General features: G+C 44.5%; 2 protein-coding genes across 4 annotated transcripts; both read left to right on the top strand.

Moving 5' to 3' along the window:
* The first annotated feature begins 8,270 nt into the window (after positions 1–8,270).
* On the top strand, positions 8,271–13,010 carry LOC127292163 (uncharacterized). Of its 3 annotated transcripts, none has more exons than XM_051321527.2 (12): positions 8,271–8,506; positions 8,920–8,968; positions 9,612–9,764; positions 10,008–10,144; positions 10,245–10,314; positions 10,437–10,527; positions 10,624–10,661; positions 10,810–10,919; positions 11,222–11,321; positions 11,417–11,503; positions 11,705–11,781; positions 12,189–13,010. In XM_051321527.2, the coding sequence occupies exons 1-12, from the start codon at positions 8,327–8,329 to the stop codon at positions 12,330–12,332; spliced, it is 1,236 nt and encodes a 411-aa protein (XP_051177487.1). In that variant the 5' UTR covers positions 8,271–8,326; the 3' UTR covers positions 12,333–13,010. The 3 variants fall into 3 exon arrangements, with proteins under 3 accessions (XP_051177487.1, XP_071683206.1, XP_051177480.1); XM_071827105.1 differs by lacking the exon at positions 12,189–13,010 and adding an exon at positions 11,914–12,160 and having other exon boundaries at positions 10,624–10,693; positions 10,824–10,919; XM_051321520.2 differs by having other exon boundaries at positions 8,272–8,506; positions 10,624–10,693; positions 10,824–10,919.
* A 1,558-nt stretch (positions 13,011–14,568) lies between these two features.
* On the top strand, positions 14,569–22,878 carry LOC127292156 (uncharacterized). Its single transcript, XM_051321506.2, has 3 exons — positions 14,569–14,967; positions 16,321–16,355; positions 22,317–22,878. Exons 1-3 carry the CDS (start codon positions 14,771–14,773, stop codon positions 22,646–22,648), a joined length of 564 nt encoding a protein of 187 aa, XP_051177466.1. The 5' UTR covers positions 14,569–14,770; the 3' UTR covers positions 22,649–22,878.
* The last annotated feature ends 1,679 nt before the right edge of the window (positions 22,879–24,557 follow it).

Below are 24,557 nucleotides of genomic sequence, written 5' to 3'. Positions count from 1 at the left end.
TAATGATAGCTATTTTATTGAATTTGCTCCCACTACAATTAATACTAATGACTATGCTTATGTGGAGAGTAATAATTTTATGCATGTAGCTCATGATAAGAATGTTTCATGTGATAGTTATATTGTTGAGTTTGTTCATGATGCTACTGAAAATCTTTATGAGAGAGGACAATATGGTTGTAGGGATTTTCATGTTACTAAAACACCTCTCTTTTCGCTGAAAATCTTGAAGTTGCGCTTGTCTTGTTTTCCTATGCTTATTGCATTATGCTTACATGACTTGTTTATTTACAAGATTCCTTTTCATAGGAAGTGGGTTAGACTTAAAAGTGTTTCGTATTTGCTTTTGATGCTCTCTTTTGCGTCAACTCTTATTTCTTGCGAGAGCATCATTAAAATTAATGAGCCCATCTTAATGGCTATAAAGAGAGCACTTCTTGGGAGATAACCCATGTTTTTTATTTTTCTACTGTTTTGTTGTGTCTTGGAAGTTGTTACTACTGTAGCAACCTCTCCTTATCATGTTTATTTCGTTTTTGTGCCAAGTAAAGTCTTTGATAGAAATTTGATACTAGATTTGGATTTCTGCGCAGAAACAGATTTTTAGCTGTCACGAATTTGAGTTTTATCTCTGTAGAAAAATCTAAAAATCTTGAAAAAATTCATGAGTAATCCTCAGATATGTACGCAACTTTCATTAGTTTCACTTTTTCCGATTTGAGCAACGGAAGTACCTCAAAAAATTCCATCTTTACTGGTTGTTCTGTTTTGGCAGATTCTGTCTCTGTTTTTTGCATTGTCTCTTGTGGACTTTAAGTAAGGCTTTCTAGACGTGGAGAGCTGTAGCTAATGTTTTATTGAGTTTTTGCAATGTGTCACTACAAGACTAAAGTGGATTAAAGTTTTTTGAGTACTAACCCCTCTAATGAAGTTTATGAGAAGTTTGGTGTGGCAGAAGTTTTCAAGGGTCAAGAGAGAAGGGTGATATAATGTGATCAAGAAGCGTGAAGAGCCTAAGCTTGGAAATGCCCCCGTGGTTCATCCCTGCATATTTCGAGAAGATTCAAGCGTCTAAGCTTGGGGATGCCCAAGGCATCCCCTTTGGGCATCCCCTTCTTCATCAACAACTTATCAGGTCACCTCTAGTGAAACTATATTTTAATTCCGTCACATCTTATGTGCTTTACTTGGAGCATCTGTGTGCTTTTATTTTTGTTTTGTTATTTTCATTCTCTGAATAAATTCGGATCCTAGCAATCCCTGTGTGGGAGAGAGACACGCTCCGCTTTTTCATATGAACACTTGTGTTCTTCGTTTTATTTTTAATGTTCATGGCAAAAGCTGAAAGCCGCTGCACTTATTGCTATTTGGTTGGAAACAGAAAATGCTTCATGTGGTAATTGGTATATTGTCTTGAATAATTTTATACTTGGCAATTGTTTTGAGCTCTCAAGTAGATCATGTTTAAGCTCTTGCATCATGTAGTTTAAACCTATTAGTGAAGAACTACCAAAGAGCTTGTTGAAATTTGGTTTGCATGATTGGTCTCTCTAAGGTCTAGATATTTTCTGGTAAAAGTGTTTGAACAACAAGGAAGACAGTGTAGAGTCTTATAATACTTGCAATATGTTCTTATGTAAGTTTTGCTGTACCGGTTCATACTTGTGTTTGCTTCAAACAACCTCGCTAGCCAAAGCCTTGTACTGAGAGGGAATGCTTCTCGTGCATCCAAAACCTTGAGCCAAAACCTATGCCATTTGTGTCCACCATAACTACCTACTATGTGGTATTCTTCTGCCATTCCAAGTAAATACTTCATGTGCTACCTTTAAACAATTCAAAACTTTATTACTCCTTATTTGTGTCAATGTTTTATAGCTCATGAGGAAGTATGTGGTGTTTTATCTTTCAATCTTGTTGGGCAGACTTTCACCAATGGACTAGTGGCACATCCGCTTATCCAATAATTTTGCAAAAAGAGCTGGCAACGGGGTTCCCAGCCCCAATTAATTAACTTTCATTAATAATTATCTTCACATGTTTTGCCCTGATTCATCAGTAAGCAACTTAATTTTGCAAATAGACACTCCTCCATGGTATGTGAAATGTTGGAAGGCACCTGAGGATTCGGTTAGCCATGGTTTGTGAAAGAAAAAGGTTGGGAGGAGTTTCATCCATAAATAAAACTAAAGTACATGTGTAAACAAAAAAGAAGAGGGATGATCTACCTTGCTGGTAGAGATAACGTCCTTCATGGGAGCCGCTCTTTGAAAGTCTGTTTGACAAGGGGGTTAGAGTGCCCACTACCATTCGTTGACAACAACAAACACCTCTCAAAACTTTACTTTTATGCTCTCTGTATGATTTCAAAATTTGAAAAACTCTAGCACATGATTTAATCCATACTTCCCTCTGCGAAGGGCCTTTCTTTTACTTTATGTTGAGTCAGTTTACCTACTTCTTTCTATCTTAGAAGCAAACACTTGTGTCAACTGTGTGCATTGATTCTTACATACTTGCTTATTTGCACTCATCATATTACTTTGTGTTGACAATTATCCATGAGATATACATGTTGAAAGTTGAAAGCAATTGCTAAAACTTAAATCTTCCTTTGTGTTGCTTCAAAACCTTCTATTAAGAATCTATTGCTTTATGAGTTAACTCTTATGCAAGACTTTTTGATGCTTGTCTTGAAAGTACTATTCATGAAAAGTCTTTGCTATATGATTCAGTTGTTTAGTTATTATCTATTTGTTAACAAACTATAGACCATTGCTTTGAGTCACTTCATTCATCTCATATGCTTTACAATAGTATTGATCAAGATCATGTTTGTAGCATGTCCCTCAGAAATTATTCTTTTTATCGTTTACCTACTCGAGGGCGAGTAGGAACTAAGCTTGGGGATGCTTGATACGTCTCCAACATATCTATAATTTATGATGGTCCATGCTAGTTTTATGACAATACCTACATGTTTTATTCATACTTTATATCATTTTTATGCATTTTCCGGGACTAACCTATTAACAAGATGCCGAAGCGCCAGTTCCTGTTTTCTGCTGTTTTTGGTTTCAGAAATTCTACACAGGAAATATTCTCAGAATTGGACGAAACAAAAGCCCACGGCCCTATTTTCCATGGAGTGTTCCAGAACATCAAAGAAGAGTCGGAGACGACCAGCAGGGGGGCCACCCCAGAGGGCGGCGCGGCCCCACCTCCTGCCGCGCCCAGGTGTGGGGAGGCCACCCCTGGCTCCCCCGATGCTGCCTCTTCGCCTATATATTCCTTCGTATCGGAAAACCCTAGAACGGAGAGCCAAAATAACAGAAGAGTTCCGCAGCGCCACTGCCATCGACGAAAAATTTCGGGGGACAGAATCTCTGTTCTGGCACGCCGCCGGGACAGGAAATTGCCCCCAGAGTCATCTCCATCGACATCACCGCCATCTTCATCGCCGCTGCTGACTCCCATGATGAGGAGGGAGTAGTTCTCCCCCGAGGCTGAGGGCTCTACCGGTAGCTATGTGGATCATCTCTCTCTCCCATGGTGTGATCTTTATGTGATCATGAGCTTTGTAATCTAGTTGAATATGTAGATGTTGCTCTTGTCTATTATGCATTCTAGAGGTTAGTTTAATATTAACTCCGGAGTTACTCTCCACGGTGTGATGGTGACAGTGTGCGCATCATGTGTGATTCCTTTATGACGTTGTGGAGCTTGTTTACTCCGGCTTGAGGTGTGCTTTTGCAGCCCTACACAATGAATGGTGTTTGTTATCCAACAAGAGAGTGTTTGAGAGTAGTATTTATTTATTCAGTTATGAGATCATTGTTGAGAGCGTCCACTAGTGAAAGTATGATCCCTAGGCCTTGTTTCTAAGCATTGAAACACCGTTTCCAAAAAGTTCTGCTACATGTTTGCTTGCTGCCATTTTTATTTCAGATTGTAATTACTACTTATAATCATCCATATTACTTGTATTTCACTATCTCTTCGCCGAACTAGTGCACCTATACATCTGACAAGTGTATTAGGTGTGTTGGGGACACAAGATAATTCTCGTATCTTAATTGCAGGGTTGCTTGAGAGGGATATCTTTGACCTCTACCTCCCTGAGTTCGATAAACCTTGGGTGATTCACTTAAGGGAAACTTGCTGCTGTTCTACAAACCTCTGCTCTTGGAGGCCCAACACTGTCTACAGGAATAGAAGCGTGCGTAGACATCACCCGGGTTCGGAGTAAGCCAAACCAGCCACTCCAGCCTCCTTCTCCTCATCTTCTCCCTCTTCATCGAAAATGTACTCAGCCCCAACAAAAGCTCTTCCCTTGTTCTTCTTGTATCGTTCATTGATTGGATTTGGCTTCAATCTTGGCTTGACACCTTTGACAAACTTTGGCTTGTCAACTCTTTTCTCATAAGGACACTCATTTGCAAAGTGACTATCTTCATCGCAGTTGTAGCATGTTCTCTTCTTCTCTTTGGAGGAGATTGGGAACTTCTTCACATACTTCTTGATAAAGAAAGCAACATCTGTTTGCATGTCACTAGTTGATGTCATCTCATCTTCTTCGATCTCATAGGCTTCTTCTCTTTCTTGGTCAGCTCTAGCCTTCAAAGCAAGGTTGTGTGAGGATCCATCTACACGGTTCATCGCCATGAGCTTCTCTTCTTCCTTGGCCATGTTGTCATTGGCAGCTACATAGGAGACTAGATGATCTGCGTTCAGATCTGCTTGCTTGGTGAGGATTTGCAAGTTGAGTGCAAGGTTGGTGTTCTTTTGTTTGACAGTAATCATGGCAATGACCTTGGACTTTATGAATTCTTCATTCATTTCAAAGCCATCATTGTATTTTTCACATCCAAGACCCTTGACCTTTACTCGAAGAGCACCAAGCCTTCCATAAGCATCGGCCAAGCATTCTCCTTCTCTAATCATAAACAAAGTTGCCTCTGTCTTTGCTGACTCAGAAAGAGCCTTTTGGATCATATTGGTTCCCTATTGGAGTACTACAATCTGATCCCAAAGCTCTTTAGCTGAGTCAATGTTATTGACTTGATCAAGGAGCTTGCGGTTGATGCCACTTCTAATCTTGTCACATGCAGAGGCATTGAGTTGACGGTTGTAGAACTCGGTGGAGGTCAATATAATGGGATCTTGTGGCTTCCGGTATCCATCAACGATGATCTCCCACATATCCACACCGCAGTTGCGAATATGAGACTCCATAGAGGATTTCCAAAAGGAAAAGTGAGTTCCATCAAAATGGGGAACATTCCCACTATGGTTTATATGAGGCATGGGTGAAGTGTTTTTGGGATAGTCATGATTGACTTCATGGAAAGTTTCCGGAGGGGCCGAAGCCCCACTAGAAGTCCCAATAGTCAGGTTTTTGAGCATGGCACTCATTTGTGCCATTTGGCTTTGGACTTCATCCTCCTTTTTCTTTTTTCTCACCATCATATGCTAAGAATCTGGATTTCATCTCCTTAACCAAAATGTTAGAATCTTCGTCCAGACCCTCAAATAGTTTATCCATATCACTCTTAAGGTTGCAAGGTCCTTAAAAAGAGTCCAGGCTTTGATACCAATTGAAAGTTCAGAGATGGTAAACCTAGAGGGGGTGAATAGGTTTCTACAGATTTTAATTCTTTCTTTGCAATATTAGGCTTTGCGAAATATAAAGGTGAGCCTAATGCACACTAGGCGAGGCACCCTAGATGATGATATAAGTAACTCAAGCATGAAGGCTCTCACGGGCAAATATAGCACAAATAAAGAGATCGGTTAGGAATAACCGATAGCACGCAGAGACAAAGGTTTATTCCCTGTGTTACCTTCCTTTGCAAGAAGGTACGCCACGTTTGGAGAGGTGGGGGTCCCACAAAGGATTTTCCAACGCCACGAAGGCTCACCTTCTTCTCCGGAGCCTATCCCACAAAGGAATAGCTCACTCACTTGTGGTAGACTTTGAGGCAGCCTCCAAACCTTCACAATCTTGTCAGGAGAAAATCCACAACCCGGATGCTTACAGACTTCTTTTGCCCACCTAGGGTTTCCAAGGAACCCTAGAGAGCATGTATCTCGATGAATACAAGGGGGAACGAGATTTGGCTCGGTGGAACTATAGATCAAGCCCTCCTCTATCTTTTTCCTGGAGGGATTCGAGTTTGGGTGGAGGAGGAGGGAGATATGAGTCTTTTCGTATTTCTATCAATGGAGTAAGAGAGAGAGTGCTCAAGAACAGTTTGTAGTGTAGTGCATAAGTGCTCTAAGCTAGGTGAAGGGGTATTTATATGTCTTCTTGAAATCCAGCCGTTGTGACTTGTCTAGCTCAGCAAACAGTCGAGGGAGCCGGTCTGCTGGGCCTGGGGCCGGGCCATCTAGCGCAGGGGCCGGTACCACCGGGCCACATGCCGGACCATCCGGACGGAACCGGATCGTGCGCCGGGCCGAGACCGGGGCGACTTCTGGGCTTACAGAACATTGCTTCGGATGTCACCGGTGCATGAGCCAGGATGTGCCGGGGAGGCCGCTGCATAGGCCGGCATCGCCGGGCGAGAGGCCAGACCATCCGGTCCAAAATGGACCTTGCGTCGGGCCAGCACCGGGCGGAGGTGGATGCGTTACTGGATAGCGCCCGGATGGCACCAGTCCCAGGGCCGGTCGGCGCCGGGCCAGCCGGTGCCACAGCCGGTCCAGCCGGACCACAGAGTGGTCAGAGGCAGAACAACCGTTCTTCATTTTTGTCGAAGTGTGTGGGGGGGGGGGGGTCACCCTTTACCTTCTTGTTCCATTGATACACCATTATGCCTATTTGGCTAATACCTGAGAACAATCTTATAGATATGTATTAGTCCGATTACTCTAGCAACGGTGTCATTATTACCAAAATAATGAATAAGGGTAAAATACCCTTACAGACGGTCAGGGAGGAAATGGTGGATCCTTAACGTACACGGCAATGTAAGATTCCATAGTTAGGCAACTTGTATCCGGGTAGGACTCTCCGTAGAAACCCTAGATCCGTGCGCTTTATAAGCCGGATCCCAGGAGCCCTAGAGGAAGATCTCGAACTAGCGACGAGATAACAACTCATTGTAACAATGCGAAAGCGCCAACATAATTCCAGACAAGCAGCAGTAGGCCCTGCCTCCGTGCAGTGTGTTCCGAAGCTGGGTAACTCGCGTACCCCTGTCCCAATGGCTCTCCGTCCTATGGCCCCCCTCCCCCCCTCTGCGAGGATCCCTCCTCCAGGGTATTGTCGAGTAGGCAACGACACCAGGGTCGATCGATTCGGCTCACCTCGCGCCCCCCCTGTCCGGCTCGTATCTTGGTTGTACCAGCCGCCACACATGATGGCTCTCCTGCCACGGGGCTGCATGTTGCCAGGGAGCTTGTGGCGTCACACCGAAGAAGGTTGTGCGGCCAAGAGCCGGATTAAGATATGGCGGCCCAACAAAGTGCCCGAGAAAGAGCACATCGTAGGTGAAGGGAGAAATGCTCAGCGTCCATGCGTACAAGCGATGGGGAGCAGAGCTTTGCATCGATGCGGTGCATGCAAGCCATAAAAAATGGATCGTGTGGGTTGGGTTTCCTCATGTGGAATTAACCTACTCAGGAGTGGAGCTTAGGGCCGACACAGTTGGGTCGTGCAGGAAGCTTTGGGCCACATCCAGAAGCCATCTTCACCACGATCTTAGGGCGACAAGGACTACCGATTTAGTTTTTTTTTAGATAAAAGGCAGCTAGTGCCCGACTTTAAATTAATAAAGCCGTTAGGTTCGAAACAAGATTCCAATTACACTGCTGTGGCATTCAACTTAGCCAACAAAGCTACGATAACATGATAACAAAGATAAAGCGGCCAAGCAAGGTCCCCAAAGAGACATGGCGGTGGAGGAAGCGCGCACATCGAGCTCCAGCCACCCGCTAGCTCTCACTTGTTGCCACCTCCGCGTGAATACGTTTTAGTTTGCTTGTCAGCTCGAGGAGCGGCGTGGCCACTATTGATTTAGTTGCCGTACGGAAAAATTAATCTATTTTTTTACATACAACTGTCACCTCTAGCAATTTACTAGTAATGATATGCATAAACATATATGTGAATATATGATATTGATTATTAAAAAAATCACCGTAAAAATTATGAAACGGTTGGAGTAAGTGCTGGCCGTTCATCTCGTCATGAAACGGGTCTGGGTGAGTAGCCGTTCGCCCGTGAAGCAGATATCATTTCGCCGTTCCCTCAAAAAGTAAAACTAAATTTCTAGAAAAAAGGCAAAAATAAAAGATATCATTCGCCACCGCCCGAGAAGCTATGGCCGCCGCGCCGGCCCCGCCGCCGCCCCTCCTCGCCTCCCACGCCGCCGTACGAGCCGCGGTCTCACGAATCGCTGCCTACCGACCTATCCGCGTCGCCGGTGGCGACCACCCGCCGCAGGTTGCTGCTCTCCGCCGCGGCGACTGGGTGAAGCTCATCTGCGGCGCCAGCTTCGAGGTACCGCATATTGCACCCCCCCTCGCAGAATGCTCCTGCTTCCTTCGCTCCGTTTGGGCCCTGGGGGACTGCGGGCGGCTAGTTAGTCAGCGAATGAGTTCATTATACTGGAGAGGAAGGAGAGATTCATGATGATGAATTGATGGTTATAACTTATAACACAGAGGGGAAGTGTTTTTACTCTTGTTGATGGTACTTAAAAATGCGAACTAATTTAACCTGTGGAGTTCAATTCTTCGTGTAGTTCATATCTTTCTCCCAGACACTGATTTGTTAGTGTGAGCACTGATTTGTTAGTGTGGGTAAGTGGAACCAGCGACGGTGACGATGTGATTGATGATAATAATTGAGAAATTACTGGAACTGACATTTTTTATGTTTTGTTCACCATTCGCATTACCTGTGCCTTGTAGGATGCTGCCGATGTCAGGAATATCTCCCTTGTCTACACGCTTGCTGGAGGTGTACATGCTGGTTTAATGGGAAATTGATAATAAGGGGTGTATCTTTAGCATTCAAGTCCAATAGCTTAACAATCCTATTAGCATGTTATTAAACTTTACATAGTGAGTGAAGAACTAATAATTGAATTACTTGGAGTTTGGTATTTCCTGGAAAGATGGAAACGGAAACCCAAACATCAATGAACCCAAGCGCAAGCTTGCCTTTCTTATGAATAACAGAACCATAGAAAATGACAGGTTCATGCATTTGGCTGCACATTACAAATTTCCTCTCCTATTGGAAAATATGGATACGCGATACTGTCCATTGATAATAGAGTGAAATGGAGAGGACTTACATTTTTGTGTTAATATATTGATAAGCTAAATCCACACACATTGCTAAGTTCTTATCCATGGAGGTACTTCTGTAAGTGCGCGAGGGTTCCAAAAGGCTTGGAGATTTAAACTAATGAACAATTTGACCAAGTAATTCACATCTCGATTAAATGGAATGAGCCATAGAAATCATTAGATAACAAAATTTGATGGCCAAAAGAATACCCTTGACAAATTATTGTAGTTGCTGATTTGGTGTGGTTACATCAATGCATGGGGGCGTATGCATATGCATAAATCATGGTTCTGCTTTTTGTATGCAGTGGATTGCATCGATTGTGCAGCAGATGCATCTGTAGTCAGTGCGGTGAATGAAGGAATCGATGTAGCAGCCTCAATTGTACCATCAGTTCAAAGGCCATGGGTGATGGTTAGTGTAAATGATGATTGTAGAGATCTTCATTTCCGCAAAGCTGGTAAGCAAAATAATATATTATTTTTCTATTTTATTTTTTGAAAATCATTTGCGCTATTGCAAAATGTTTTTATTACTTTGAAGTTTTCTTTGTTGAAATTAAAAGTTTGTTGACTACTATATCTCTGTAATAAATGTACCCCTTTCACTAGCAGCACTTGCCACATGTCTATTTAAATCTAGGATTTATTAAGTGCTGAAAGCATTTCACCTCTGAAGACATGAACTGCTCTCTGTCTTTCAGAATTTGATCCTGAGGAATGCCCTCCGGATTGCTCAAAGCCATGCGAGAAAGTTTGTCCTGCTGATGCAATATCACTAAAGAGGGTCATGGTCGGAGGAGAACATGCTCAGTCTGATCCTGTATGTGATAAACTTGAGGTATCTATATCTATTAGTTTGGTTACTTTTTGTGCTTGTTTACTCTCTCTCCAGGAGCTTCTATCTACTATTTTTATCATCGGGACCCTCCCTCATGCAGGGTGGTGTCATTATCCAACGATGCTATGGCTGCGGTAGATGCTTATCAGTTTGCCCTTATGACAGAATAAGTGAGCACCTTCCTTTTATTTCCTTTTTTCTTATTTTCAATCACCAGGATGGTTTACATGATCTTGTAAATTTAGCAGCATCTTCGTTTCCATATAACCTTCTTTGCATGAAACCATTTCAGGAGCCGTGTCCTATGTACGAGATCCTGCTACAACTGCTGAACTGTTGAAAAGGAGTGATGTTGATGCAATAGAAATACATACCACTGGAAAGTGGGTTTCCTTTTATTTGGAGGATCTTCCATTTAAATAATGTTTATTTTCCTCTGTTACTTAGCACACTTGTTTTAATTTTTTCCTCTACTGTAGGGGAACCGATATGTTCAGTACTCTCTGGAACAGCTTGGGTGAGTCAGTCAATAATGTGAAGTTGGTCGCAGTAAGCTTCACAACTTTGTATCTGCATATGTGCTAATCTGTTGCTGAAAAGTGCCACCATGTTCCTTTTTTTCATAAAAAAAATTCCCCTTGTTTCTCATCTAACAAATATGGAAGTCCATGGATTTCAGGTTAGCCTGCCTAATGCTGGTGAATCAACAATTGATTTTATGAATGCGATATACACGATAATGCAGTCTCGTATGGAAGGGTATAATCTTTGGCAGGTTTGTTCACAAGATAATAAATTCCTCAATTGCATATTTCACATTTTTCCTAATTTGTTAGATAGTTTTGTTCATGAACTTTTTTAACAAACTGGATTTCTAGGTTATTTTTTATTCAAACTGGAAAACTGTGATACCCAATACATTTTTACTTGTAGCCAGATCTTCTACAAATTCTGCCTAATACTTCTGGTGTGATTAGGAACCCAGCTGTTCGTATGATATACGGTACTAATGATCCTCTAAGCATATACATGCTTTTAATTTAGGCTTATTTCAGTTACTTTGATTTATGTGAGTAGTTAGATGGTCGGCCCATGAGTGGTGACATTGGTCGTGGCGCAACAAGGGAAACAGTTTCTTTTGCTGTTGATTTGACTTCACTACCAGATAGGCCTCCTGGTAAACAAATTCAATCTTTGTAATATTTAAGCAGTATTTATGGCCATATTATTCTTCACAATTTCTAAGTTTCTGCTGCCACTATGGTCTGGTAGGCTTTTATCAGCTGGCTGGTGGCACCAACTTATACACTGTAGATTGCTTAAAGAAAGCTGGTCTTTTCAAGGCTAGGACTTTACCTGGTAATTGTGTTTCCCTATTTTCCTTGTTCAATTATTATCTCACAAAATACATATTGCAGCTATGCTCACTTTGTATATAACACTGTTCAGTGGCTGAATTATATGAATCACCATAAACTTAAATTTACTTTGATACATAAATTTTTGCTATCCTGGGAGAACATTCCTTCTGAAAGAACTGTGTTGTCTGGAAAAATTCAGGGACAACCACCACTCAAAAGATTGGTTCTCAGGAAGCTCTAATAGGAGGAATAGCCTATGGTGGCTATGCTCGCAAGGTTCGTTCTTGAACTCATCATTCAGACATCATATCTTTTTTATGGGTAGGAATTACATTGAAATCTTCAGAAATACCTGCATAACAGTTTTGAAGTGACGGAGTTGTTGCTAACTTGATTATGTATTCCTAGTTAATGGACTGTGCTTTGCGATTGATAGGGCCGTAACCTAAACCTGATTCATGAGAAAGAATGACGAGGGAAGAAAAACATAGCAAACATCATTTTGCATACTTGTATTCTTACCGTATCATCTCTCTCTCTCTCTCTCTCTCTCTCTCTCTCTCTCTCTCTCTCTCACACACACACACACACACACACACACACACACACACACACACACGCGCGCGCGCCTTTTTTTTAGGGAAAAAATATACTGCACTCATATTTAATTTTGGTAATTGCAGATTGTTGGAAGAGTTCTGCACAAAATACCATCACAAATTGGCTGCATGCGCATTGAGAACCATCCAGGATATCTCTTAGAGGCATTGCAAGAAGCCTTGTCCTTAGTAGGCCCTGTGAAGGGTTATCCAGATTTGCCAAAATGATTACAAATGGCATCCACGAGCTATATTCCGACTAAACAAAAAAGACATTGCTGAGAAAGCAGTATCTCATCTGTTCTTGTGCAGATACAGGAACCAGATGATTTAATCTCAGATGTTTGCCCTAGCTAATCTGGTGGTTGCATCGCGAAAATAGGGAACCTTTCTATGACCATTGGATTGCTTGATGGGCAGTATGGATCGACAGTTGCTGGGTCTTGCTGGATATCTCTCATCCAGAGATCTGAGATTTGGGTTCAGGGCTCTACCTCCAGACTCTAGTCCTCTAGCTATTCCAACTTCCAAGTGAAGGTCCAACGCTTTGGCATGCATTTACAGAGCTAGGATACTCCATGTAACTAAAATAGTTTTGCCTTGGATAATTGGATCGATGGTTTGGTATGGACACATGAACGGATGAACCCACACATCCCCACTTCTGTTGCTTCGTTTCCAAGTGGTCAAGCAAAATGAATAAACCAAAATGAAGCAGTCCAGGAGGCAGGAGCGGCCACCACCGTGCGGTTGTGGTGCAATGACTTTCAGCTATGCACTGTTCATGGCACATCATACTTGTTTGTATAGTGGTACTTCAGAGATTTCTGAGCCTTGATTTGCAATCATGTTAATTAACAATGTTTCTTTTGTTGCCAAGGATAGTTTGATCAGTTACTTGCTTTCTGGTGTGAGGTAATTGTTGTACCGGATGAAATAATAAGTGCCGGTACTAAATCAGCGACACTTATTATAAACTGAGGGAGTAGTGAACATTTTATATTATAATGAGCTCTCTTGGTTTAGTCATATATGGTTACTTCACCCAGTTACATTATTATTTAGCATTTATTAATCTTTTATCTTCCTTGTTCGCTTATGTATGTGCATTGATTTGCTCGTGTGAGTGGCTAAGTGATGCTTCCGTTGGGAAAATTCAAATTCGGAACACCAAATTCTGATGTCTTGCAAATAGAGAGTTCTGTCAATATGATGTAACATGCTTTTAAACGAGCAATTTGCATATGAAATATTCTTATAGGTTAGTTTTGGTTCTTTTAGGCTTGGTTAGTTTTGGTGTAAGACATGTTTAGCGAAGGGTCCTATATCACGTCTCTGCAGAGTGTTGCCATTGATTGAAAAGTGTCATGTGACTACTAATACTGATTCAATATGAGTTTACTGCTATTAGCTTTACGTTCTAGCTAGTGCATACACATGGGCGAATAACACCGGTGGGAGCACTCTTACTTGGGAAGAAGTAATGTTCACTTGTAGTTTTATGAGGTGTTATTAAGCTATTCTTGGAGATTATTGAAGTGCTTGCTCTTTTTCTAGTATGATTTTTTTCTTATTATTATCTGAATATTCGTTAATCCATCGTACCAGATTTTATTGTAAAAAAAAGTAGCCATGAGAAAAGGACTGTGGAAAAAGAAAGCACAAGGCACACATTCTATCCACGGTCAAAATAACAAATGTGCCATGACAACACTAGCAAGAAAACGAGGAGGCAGGAAGCATTCTAGTACTCACAAAACAATGAACAAAACTAGCCAATATACAACTGCAACGTCGAACACGTCGCCAACAGGTACACCGAACCACCAAGCCGAGGCTCAAAAGCTGATGCCGGGACGTCCAAGTCTTGCTCTTTTTCTACTCTGAATTTTTTTTGAATTTTTCTACTCTAATTTTTTAAAATTTTGAAACACGAATTCTAAGTCTTTGCAAATAAATGGTTACATGTGGCTTGGCCTCTATTTTAAGTTTCCCCTCCCTCTGATCTTATATACCTGTTGCAGATGTAGGCTAAATTTTGGTTAGGTTCATCAAACCCGCGACAAGTATTTGGGGCCGGTTGACTATATGATTTTTTCTTATGATTATCTGAATATTCGGTACCCTGTAATCCATCGTAGCAATTTTTTTTTAAAAAATAAGGCATGAGAAAAGGACCGTCTAAAAAGAAAAGCACAAGGCACACTTTCTACCCACGGTCAAATAACAAATGTGCCACGACAACACTAGCAAGAAAACAAAGGGTGCAGCAAGTATTCTAGTACTCACAAAACAATGAACAAAACTAGCCAATATACAGCAGATCAACTGCAACGTCGGACACGTCGCCAACAGGTACCACCGAACCACCGAGGCGAGGCGACACCCAAACCACTCAGACTCAGACCACCTGCCTCTGCCGGGACGTCCAAGTCGTGCCTAGATATATACATATACATGCACGCCACACCGCGACGACACCGATCGATCAAGAAGTCGTTGACGGACGAACCGATCAACCGAACCAACATCCCCAACCCCAACACAAGCGCACTCGTACTCTTCGTCTTCTCCATCTTCTTTCCTCCCCACTACATCGTTTGTGTTTGGCCAAAACCCAACTACGACGAAGGGGCAAAGGAGCTAGAACGCTGCGTGCGATAGACATGGTGCTGTTGGGAGGGGCTACCTCGCCGTTGCTCCTGACGATCCTGCTGCTCGGCACGGCGGTGGCGGCGGCCGGGCGGCCCATGGAGCTCTACTTCTCGCCGGCGGAGCTAGCGCGCGTTGCGGGGTACGGCGAGGAGCTGGTGTCGTCGGTGTCGGTGTCCGGGCAGGTCGCCTGCGAGCTCTGCCTCCGGCCTGGCTCTGACCTCCTCACCTTTTTTAAACAGAAGGCTCGAAAGCCCAGCTTTGAATTAACAAAGCCATCAACCGGCCAGGAGTTACAACAGGACACCACACCACACACGCACACCACGGCAGGACAGATACACGGGTACATACAGAACGAATTACAACACTGCACTACGAGCGAGGATAAGCTTGCAGGAGTGCAGACCGCCGCTGTTCGACACCAAGGACACCGACCGGAGGCACGGCGAGGCACTGCCCGGAGCAGAATTGTAGTCTTGATTCCGAGGAGAACAGCCAGAACTCCGAGCACCAGAAGCACCAACCTGTTCTCATGCCGAAGAGGGCCCCTGCCCTCTCGCCTGGTTCGAAGGCGTCGAACCATCGGACATGAGAGAGGCTCACCCGAGAGCCGCAGAGGTGTTGGGCTCCGGACCCGACGCCACCCTGGAGAGACTACCTTGACAAGGATCACACCATACCGGCCGCACTGCCGAGCACTTGGACATCCACCAACGACGAGAAATCCGCCGGGAGCACCTGCAGAGGACGGGGCGGACTGTCGTCGACGCACGCATACGGGCTAGAGATCACCGCAGCTGCTCAAGGACCGACATTGCCCAAAGCTGCAACCTTCAGCTCCGCCAACCTACCGAAACCTCCCCAGGCGGCGCCTCCAAGAAGGTCACGGCGCAGCAGCGCGTCGCCGCCGCCCAATCAACAAGATTTTGGACTTTCGTCCGGGAGGTGGGGGAGGATGAGCAGGAGCCCAGGACAGCAGCTACTACCTCAGAACCGACGTGAACCGTAGCTCCACGCCGCAGACGCCGCCCGCCGCCGCCTCACATCCCGAGGAGTCGAGGACGCCGGACCGAGGCACCCACCACGATGCCCGCCGCAGGACATCGGGGGAGACGAACCAGCGCCCTCGCTGCTCGCCGACCTGACGCATCGAGGCCACCCACCCGAGGCAGCCCTGATGAGGCCCAGACCTAGGCCCGCTGGCCCAGATCTGGGCCCGCCGCCGCCACCCATGGCCACGGCGCGCCGTCGCAGGGCCGCGCCAGCCGGCCAGAAGCCAGAAGCTGCGCCGCCACCCCGCCGGAGAAGCGCCTTCACCGCGCCGTGGTCAGGCCACCGCGCCGCCGCGCCAGACGAGAAGCACGGCACCCCGCCGACCGCGCCGGCCCGCGCCACCACAGCCACGCAGGGGAGAGAGAAGCCCCGCCGCCGCCGGCGCCCCGGGGCTTTGCCCGGCGACGCCCTCTGGCGGCGGCGAGGGAGGGGCGGGGGGAGGAGGGGCTGGAGTTGGGGAAGGCTAGGGTTTCGCCCTGCGCTCGCGGGAGCGACAGGACGAAACGGTTCCGCGTCTCGACCTCCTCACCTTCGAGCTACCAGGTCAGTAACCCAATAACCATGCATGTCTGGAGGATTTTTCTTTCTCTTCGCCTTCTTGTTTCCGCTCGTTCCATACGAAGAGTTCCTCCCTGTGTTTCAGAGTAGATGAGCTCAGCTGCCGCTCAGGGTCTCCCACAGAAAGTTCATGGCGCTAATTACTATGCGCCCTTCTTAACCTGTTCCTCTGATTATTGGTTCATTTGGCATAGCCAAGAGCAAATGGTTTGAGAATATTTCTGCCCGTGGTTTTTTACCTTGGCGCTGATGTAAGCTGCTGCGATGGCACATAGATAGCTTCAGCTAGAAGTCCGACGTACCTCTTCTTCCAGCCGGTCACATCCAGTAAACCCTCACCGCACGACCTAACCCTCCCCGCGCGGCGGCGCCGCGCCGCGCCTGGGAGACCGCCGGCAGCCCTCTCCCCGTCCCCTCCTTAAGTCCCCTCGCCCTCCGCCGCCGCTCTATGCGCTGTTGGGCAAAGCCCCAGTGGCGTGGCGGCGGTGGCGACCTTTACCTCCGCCGGCGACGGGAGGAATCGGCTGCGGCCTTCACCAGTTCCTTCCACTTCACCGACGATGATGGCGAGGCAGCGACGGCCAGGGGCGGCGCGCCGTGGTGGTGGTTCGGCCGGGTTTGACGGCGGGTCTCCGATCTGGGCCCAGATGGGCCTTGGCAGGCTCGTGTGTCCGCCCTCGATCCTTCCTGCGGCTGCGGCATTTTCCTGGGCTTCTCCCGCATCTTGAGGTGGCCTGGGGCAGCAGCTCTGGGTATGGCGGTGGTGCTCGTCTTCTTCGTCGGAGGTGGGCGGTCAGATTTGGGCTGTTCGTGGGGATCTTTAGATCTCATGTCCAGTCCCAATAACGAGTTGGGGAGCGTAGCTGCCGGTGAAAACCGTGCTCTGATCTTGGTCATGGTGGACGATAGCGACATCACGCGTCGTTACCTTCTTGAAGGCATCATCGTCGCTGTCTACGGCTTCTTACTCGTGCTGCTCCAGGAGAAATCCTAGATCCGATCTCGGATCGGGCGATGGTGGCGTACAACGTCGTTCTCCCTCCTGGGGGTATCGTCTATGGGCAGATGCAAGCTGGAGGGTCCTGAGGTGGAGCGGCGTTTTTCTTTCGTGTTGAAGACGGCGAATCTCGGTGGCGTGGTGCAGCAGGGTAGCATCGTCAGATATATCATGTTCGATGTGCGCAAGGTGGTGGAGCTGTCTAGCGTCGTGGTGGCGCTGGTGGCAGGCCTCGCAAGGTCATTGCATTGTTCTCTCCTGAAGATGGGTATGTGGAAGACGGTGACGGCGAGGACTTCTAGAGCGTGTATGATGGTACGCGCCGAGGGTCTACCGGACATGTTGTACCACCTGCTTGCCATTGGACGACTTGTCGAGGCCTTCGGTTTTTTGATGATGCGCGTTTTTTGATGATGCGCGTTGGTGTGATGTCGCCATGAGGGGGGTTCATTGACCCCCCTCATCGGTGATGTAGGATTAGCGAGCTGTCGTTAATTTTGGTGACTTCGGTTCGATCTTTGTAATTCTTCTTGTGAGGTGTTGTGAATAATCTGATAAAAAACCATGTGCATCCCTTGGATGCTGAAGCTGGGGTGATATTTTCCCCATTTCACAAAAAAAAAAACCCTCTTCTTCCAGCCCTCTTCCTCTTGCAATTTCAACACGTACGTCAAGTTTGATCTGTTCAAAGGTAGTACCACCTAACGTATCATTTGTCCATTTGGAGGAGAGTTGATGGTCCGAGGGCTGAGGCTACAACTCATAAATCGGCCGGACGGCCTAAAAATTAAGACAGAGTTGTTCAGCCGTTCAGATGTGCCTAGCTAGACCCATCCAATTGAACAAAAAATATAACTTTCTCAACCGTTATTCTTCTCTGATCAATCTGCTGGCTGTTGGGTTTGTGTGGAGGCACCACTGTCCCATAATAAACTCTTTAGAGTACCAATGAAAACAACATGCTGTGATATACCTATACAACTAATTGTGCCTGGCGAACGTACGAAACCCATTTTAAAAAATACACTGGTTTTTTGTTTTCTTCAGGGACCTTTCTGTAATGTTTCCGATTTAATGCCATTTTCTTTGCTCGCAAAAAAAAATGTATATATTGTTTAGCAGATATATACGATGCGCATCATTTTGGTGCATTTTGGATTTTTGGTGCATAGGCCGGGGTTATGTTCCCTATTTCGAAAAAAAAAAACAGATAATATAATGAGGAAAAAATAACCTGCGTTCGAAACGAGAATTGTTGAGTCCAGTCGGAGATGAGGGATCCCTGTCGCTGCGATTGCAGGCCGGTTTATTAAGAGGAAAGGAAAGAAGCGAAGCAACAACAGTGCAAGTAGTCTTTCGTCTCAACGTACAAGGCGATGGACGTTGTAACCTCCTCCCCCAACCTCCAGATATATCGTGGATAGTGGCAGGAATCATCGGTACGATCGATCATCGATGCCACGGGTACGTACACTATGTAGGTCGCTGTCGTGGCGATGGACGTTGTAACCTCCTCCCCCAACCTCCAGATATATCGTGGATAGTGGCAGGAATCATCGGTACGATCGATCATCGATGCCACGGGTACGTACACTATGTAGGTCGCTGTCGTGTGTGTGTCTATAACACATAGCAGGTCGATCGCAAGTTCACAAGTCCAAATCCTAGCTAGCTACAAGTCTAGCGCTACATGTCCAACTCCAAGTAGATCGATAGACGAACGTTCGGTTCGGTACCATGTAGCTGTTAGCCAATGGTTAATTTGCGTGTAATCGCTGTTCGGTACAATAATGCTGCTGCTTAATTGGTGAATTCGCGGGCGGCGTTTCTCCCTGCAGCTAACTACGTATTGTGGGTAGCTCCTGTGCTGTTGATCTTTCCAAACACTCTTTTACAACGGATTAAAAAAAGTACAATTGTTTGAAAAGGTACTTATTTTGTGACCTGTAACTTACAGACGGTAAACTGTTCAGAAGGTTAAGTGGATGCAGCATGTTTCCCAAATGGTTAGGCAATTTGACACTGCATCTTTCTATTGAGAGGTCACGTTCACCACCATGTTTATTCCGCCTAATTCCCCACTTTGTTTTCTGAGTCAACCCATTAACACCATACAGGAAACACTAGATAGACCACTAGCATTAGTTGGATAGGTGTAGCAGATTTGGTAGAGCAGATATGTTTGGTAAGAGAACACAAGCCATCCGTGACAAAGCGCATTTCCTCCGCGTGCGATGGTAGCTCGACACAGTTACATCATCTAACAAGTGCGCCCGCGAAGCCATTAGAATTCCACCTTCATTTGTGGTTTTTATTTTTGTGAGATTGCCTGATGCCTCTACTTTTATTTAGAAACACAGTACAACCGTGCAGATGCAAACGCTTATAAAGACACATTTTTTTTTTGATAAAAAGCATATATTAATATCGCGGAGATACCTATTACACATAGTATCTGCAATAACATATACCCTAATGACGTAAAGGATGCACACGGCCAAAAAAGAGAGAAGATTTACAAAAATGAAAAGTCCCGCTACAGAGATCGAAAACTTGAAGCAACAACACTGGCACCACCAAGACAACATCAGAAAATCAGCTTCTCCATAAACGACGCCTCCAAGAAAAAAACAATGCACAAACGTTGTCATCGCCTGATCATAGATCTTAGGTTTTCACCCTGACCCACTGGCGGAGGCAGGGGGACCAGCAGGGGCCACGGCCCCCCCTAGCATGCAAATCTTTGTTTACTACCCACTGATTTTTACTTCTAAAACTCTATTTCCTAGCTAGTGTGACCCTTGGTTGTATGGACAATAGCAATACATAGCGATACATGTTGACAGAGGAAGCAGGGAATCTGTACTACGCCTAGAGTCCTAGTACTGTGCTATTGAAATCAATGCCAAACAGGCAACTAGCGTCCCATATATCTCGAAAAAAAAAGCTAGCGCCCCATTTTCTATGCATGAAACACTCACTTCCTCTTCTTGCCTAATTTTTCAGGGTTCATGACTTTAGATGGAGATGTATCCATTGAAAAATTGAATTTTGGTACTACTGCCGTTTCATTTTTTGCCAATTTTTTTTAGCACGAGACTGCTTTTGTTCGGTCGGCCCCCCTCATAAAAATTTTCTGGCTCCGCCGTTGCCCTGACCCCACACATACCTTACCCCTATGAGCATCTCTTGCACAAATGACACTTACATGTCCTATGGAGGAGGATCTTGAGTTTTGGTTTGAAAAAAACTCACGGCCAACGGAATCTAATAAATTTCATAAATCTTGAGATTTAAAAAAAAATTAATTTATCTAGATTTAAATTAATTTTTCCAAATTAGAGTTTCATTACAATTTTGTCTGAATCTAGACCAATTTAGTTGAAAAACATAATTTCGGAACCCACTGAAATTATTGAAATTAAAATTTTAAAACCTACTAAAAATAATAATAAGAGGTACTTTCCAGAGAGCCACCTCACACAATATGTGGCGCACTTGGAGCGCACCACTTGCTAGCATCTAGAGTGAGGAAAAGGTAATAGGTTTATTGCTCTGTTTCTTTTCATGAACCATATATAAGTGGGCAATAAATTTTAAATTGGAAATATAATACTCACTCCGATTCATATTACTTGACACTAATACATATGTATCTAGACACATTTTAATTATAGATGCATCCATTTTAGTGGAAAGTAATATGGACCAGAGTATATGTTTTTTTCCTACAAAGATCCGATATATTAATCATTGTCGTGGAAAGATTTCAAAACTACACCACATTTCTACTTTGCTATATTTTTCATTGACAGGATTTTGAATTACCTAAGATTTTCAATTATATCAGCTTGGTGAGTCAAACATATTGTGAGTCCTTGTGGCAGAGTTGTGGTAGGGGATGTGCCCTTTTTCCCTTCTCTCGTGTCTCCCATTCAGAGGCGACTCGAGGGTGCAACCCTAGCGCCACCTCCATCCTTTTCCTTGCCCCCCTTGTCTTGCCGTCGCCAGAGGTGCCCGACGGGCAAATCCACACAACCGTAGTGGAAGATGGCGGTGAGGCTATCACTGCTCTACGTTCGGTGGCCGGTGGCTTGGGAATCTGAGGTGTCGGCCTTAAGCGGAGAGGGCTACATCAACTTGGCAGTGGGTGGCATGCAACATGCTCCTCGGCTGCGCAGGCGACAAGGTGGCGACAAGCATGTTCGCAATGTGAAGGTTGTATCATTTTGTCTTGTGTTGAGGTTTGTGGCGATGGTGGTGGCGGTGTTTCTGGGTTATTGCTGATGATGCGGTAGTGCTCAATGTCCCCTCCCTTGGCAACATGTCTATCAATGTCCATGTGTGCGCTCATGGTGAGCTTCTCTACCTTGTGATGGTGTGGTGCCCTTCGATCCAGGGCGAGAAGGCATGAGGCTTCTTCGGAGCTGCAAAAGGAGGGCACGATGGCATGATTTTTTTGTAGTAGTGGCATGCTCCCTTTGTTGGCTTTGTTTTTTCTCCGTTCGGATCAAGCTCAAGATGTCCTCCATTTCTTTTTTTATTTACTTTATTTTCGTTGCATTTAAGTTGTTTTTCAGCACTATATGTAAACTCTAGATGTTTGGAGCGTTATAGCTGGACACCTGGTGCCTTTTGTCTAAAAAAGATTTCCTGTCGCGGATAGTAGGCGATGTCGACCAAATTTTCTTCCATGCAGTATTTATTGGATTTTCTAACTTTATCGAAATATTAAAAATCTACGCACAAATAAATGGTAAGAAAAAAGCAGAAGAAAAAAGATGCAATAAATCTAAAAAGTTAGTCCGACCAAGATATAATACAATACTGAAAACAAAACATAAAACAGGGAAGCAGAATTCACTATCAACAGGGCTGAAAAAACTACGCACTATAGGAAATTTCCATGTACGATATTTCATACTCATCTTATTTCTTTTCCCAAGCAGGTAGCAAGGTGGCAGTAACCTGCGCAACCGAAGGTCCCAACACGATAGCTAACTCTGCATTTGCAACTACGGACGAGTACGGCAACTTCACCATAGAGCTCCCGTCCCGGCTCCACGCCACACCAAGCCTGGAGAACGCCTGCTCCGTCAAGGTGCTGGAGCTCCCGCCGGACTCCGCGTGCCGCGTCAGCGGCAGTCGCTCTTACGGCCTCCTGCTAACTTCGTCGGAGGACGGCAGACGCGTCTACACGACAGGGGTGATACGGCTGCAGCACGACGACACACGATCCGATGAATGCGTGCAAGAAGATAGCAGGAGTGATGGAAGATGAAAGATCGGTTTGGTTCTTCCTTTGAGTTCACGTTTCTCTTGGTTTCCCAGAGGAGGTAAAAGATCAAGCGGAGCTGGTTGATCCCGCCTCTGTATAACACTGGTGTAGATAATATATGTAGATCTTTTTCTAGAAAGGGGTTATTTCTGATTTCTGCATCATTGATGTACACAGCAATTTTATTGTACAGTTTTGGTTCTATTAGAGAAGGAAATAAAATACTTCCTCCATTTCTCTTTTACAAGATATACAAATGGTAGCTTTTAGAAAAAAATAGCATTACAATACAAATTAGTAACATTAGATTCATTATAAAGTGTGTTTTTCTATTGAGGCTTCCTCTAGTATAACCCCTCCCCAAACTCAGCTTGAACTCTTGGGTAATTAGCCAATTAATTAGTTACGGAACTCTTGTGTTTTTCTATTGAGGCTTCCTCTAGTAACATTAGAAAATTCCATGTCTAGTTAAATTCTACCGAAAGAAGAATTCTCTTTAATTGTGGCAAAGCATTTTTCATTAGGTTTAACCAAATATTTTTCTCCTACAAAATTTACACTATAAGATTCATATGAGATTATCCTGTATAAGATATAGTCCGATGAATCAAATGGCATCTACGGATTTTTTTTTATAGCATCTCAGTTCTTCACAAATCATTTGAAAATCCTGTTAGTAGGACATCCGATGAATATGTGTTGCGTAACCTCCTTAACAACACTTTATGTTCTTGTGCAACTTTTCTTAGGACGTACCTTTTTAAATTATATACTTTTTCATAAGTACCACATGAAATTCCCAATTTGTAAATATACTTTGAGTTGGCATGAAAAACAATTGTCAACAAGGAGATTTTACGCTTTGCCGAGTTGAAGACACATCTCCAAGTCTTGGTCATCATGGACACTTGTTGTAAAATCTTTGTGTTTTCGTGTAAGAAGCTGAACGCCATGACATTTAATTCCTTTATTATTTTCTTCCTTTCTTATTTTCAGGATCATGCATTTGTGAAATAGCCTATATTCTAGGCTTGACATCTAAAATTGACTCGTCTTTTGTGTCAAAAAAATTGACTCGTCTGGCAATAAACTATGTCATATAAAATTATTTCTTGGAAAATTCGCCCACACGAGGTGTTGACATACCATCTTCCATCATGGTTAATTTTCCTTTCTACAAAAAGTCCACCAATCTAGCGAAGACTACAAGCACTCGAATGACCAAAAGCGCGCCATGGTCCTCACCCCTCCCTCATTGGAGCCAGGCAAAGTTTATCATACTAGAGCTTGTTGTAGTAGACATATGGGGACTTATCGTGCTAAGGTCCCAAAGGAGCACTACAAGAGACCAACAACCATCACTGCGGTGACCCAGCATAGCACTGCATGGTGTAGTACGCAAGTCGTTGACATAACACAAGTGAAACACCGTTTCACCCATATCACATCACTCAGAGTGGTACAATAGAAACATATGCGAGTCCAAGGTATGTCTATAGAAGGATACACAAACTGTTTACAGAAGATCAACACAGACTCCTACTTTATAGTGAGGTAAAACTTCAAATAAATCTACCGAAGAACGACTCGTAGTCTAACTTACTGCTATTTCTAGCTCTAGAGATATTTGGCTTGCTATAGAACTCTAGCTACTTAGATGCTAGGATTAGGCAAAATGTTCTCTTCTATTTTTAGTCTAAGTTTCCACTCTAGCTGATGCAGAAGTTGATTCCATTGACTTCTTTGATTGGATTCCTCGTCTTGTTGCAGTTGACCCCTTTGTCTTCGAGTTCCACGGTAGTTTCTCCCCCGGTGCCTCCATAACTAAGCTGGGGATTCAAAGAGGGATGAGTGTGAGCGTACTCAACATTCATTATAGGAAATAGGTGTATCATGCACTAGCTACAGCCAC

The sequence above is a fragment of the Lolium perenne genome, chromosome 1 (assembly GCF_019359855.2).
Source record: "Lolium perenne isolate Kyuss_39 chromosome 1, Kyuss_2.0, whole genome shotgun sequence".
NCBI lineage: Eukaryota > Viridiplantae > Streptophyta > Magnoliopsida > Poales > Poaceae > Lolium > Lolium perenne.
This window is presented reverse-complemented; position numbering and strand designations above follow the sequence as displayed.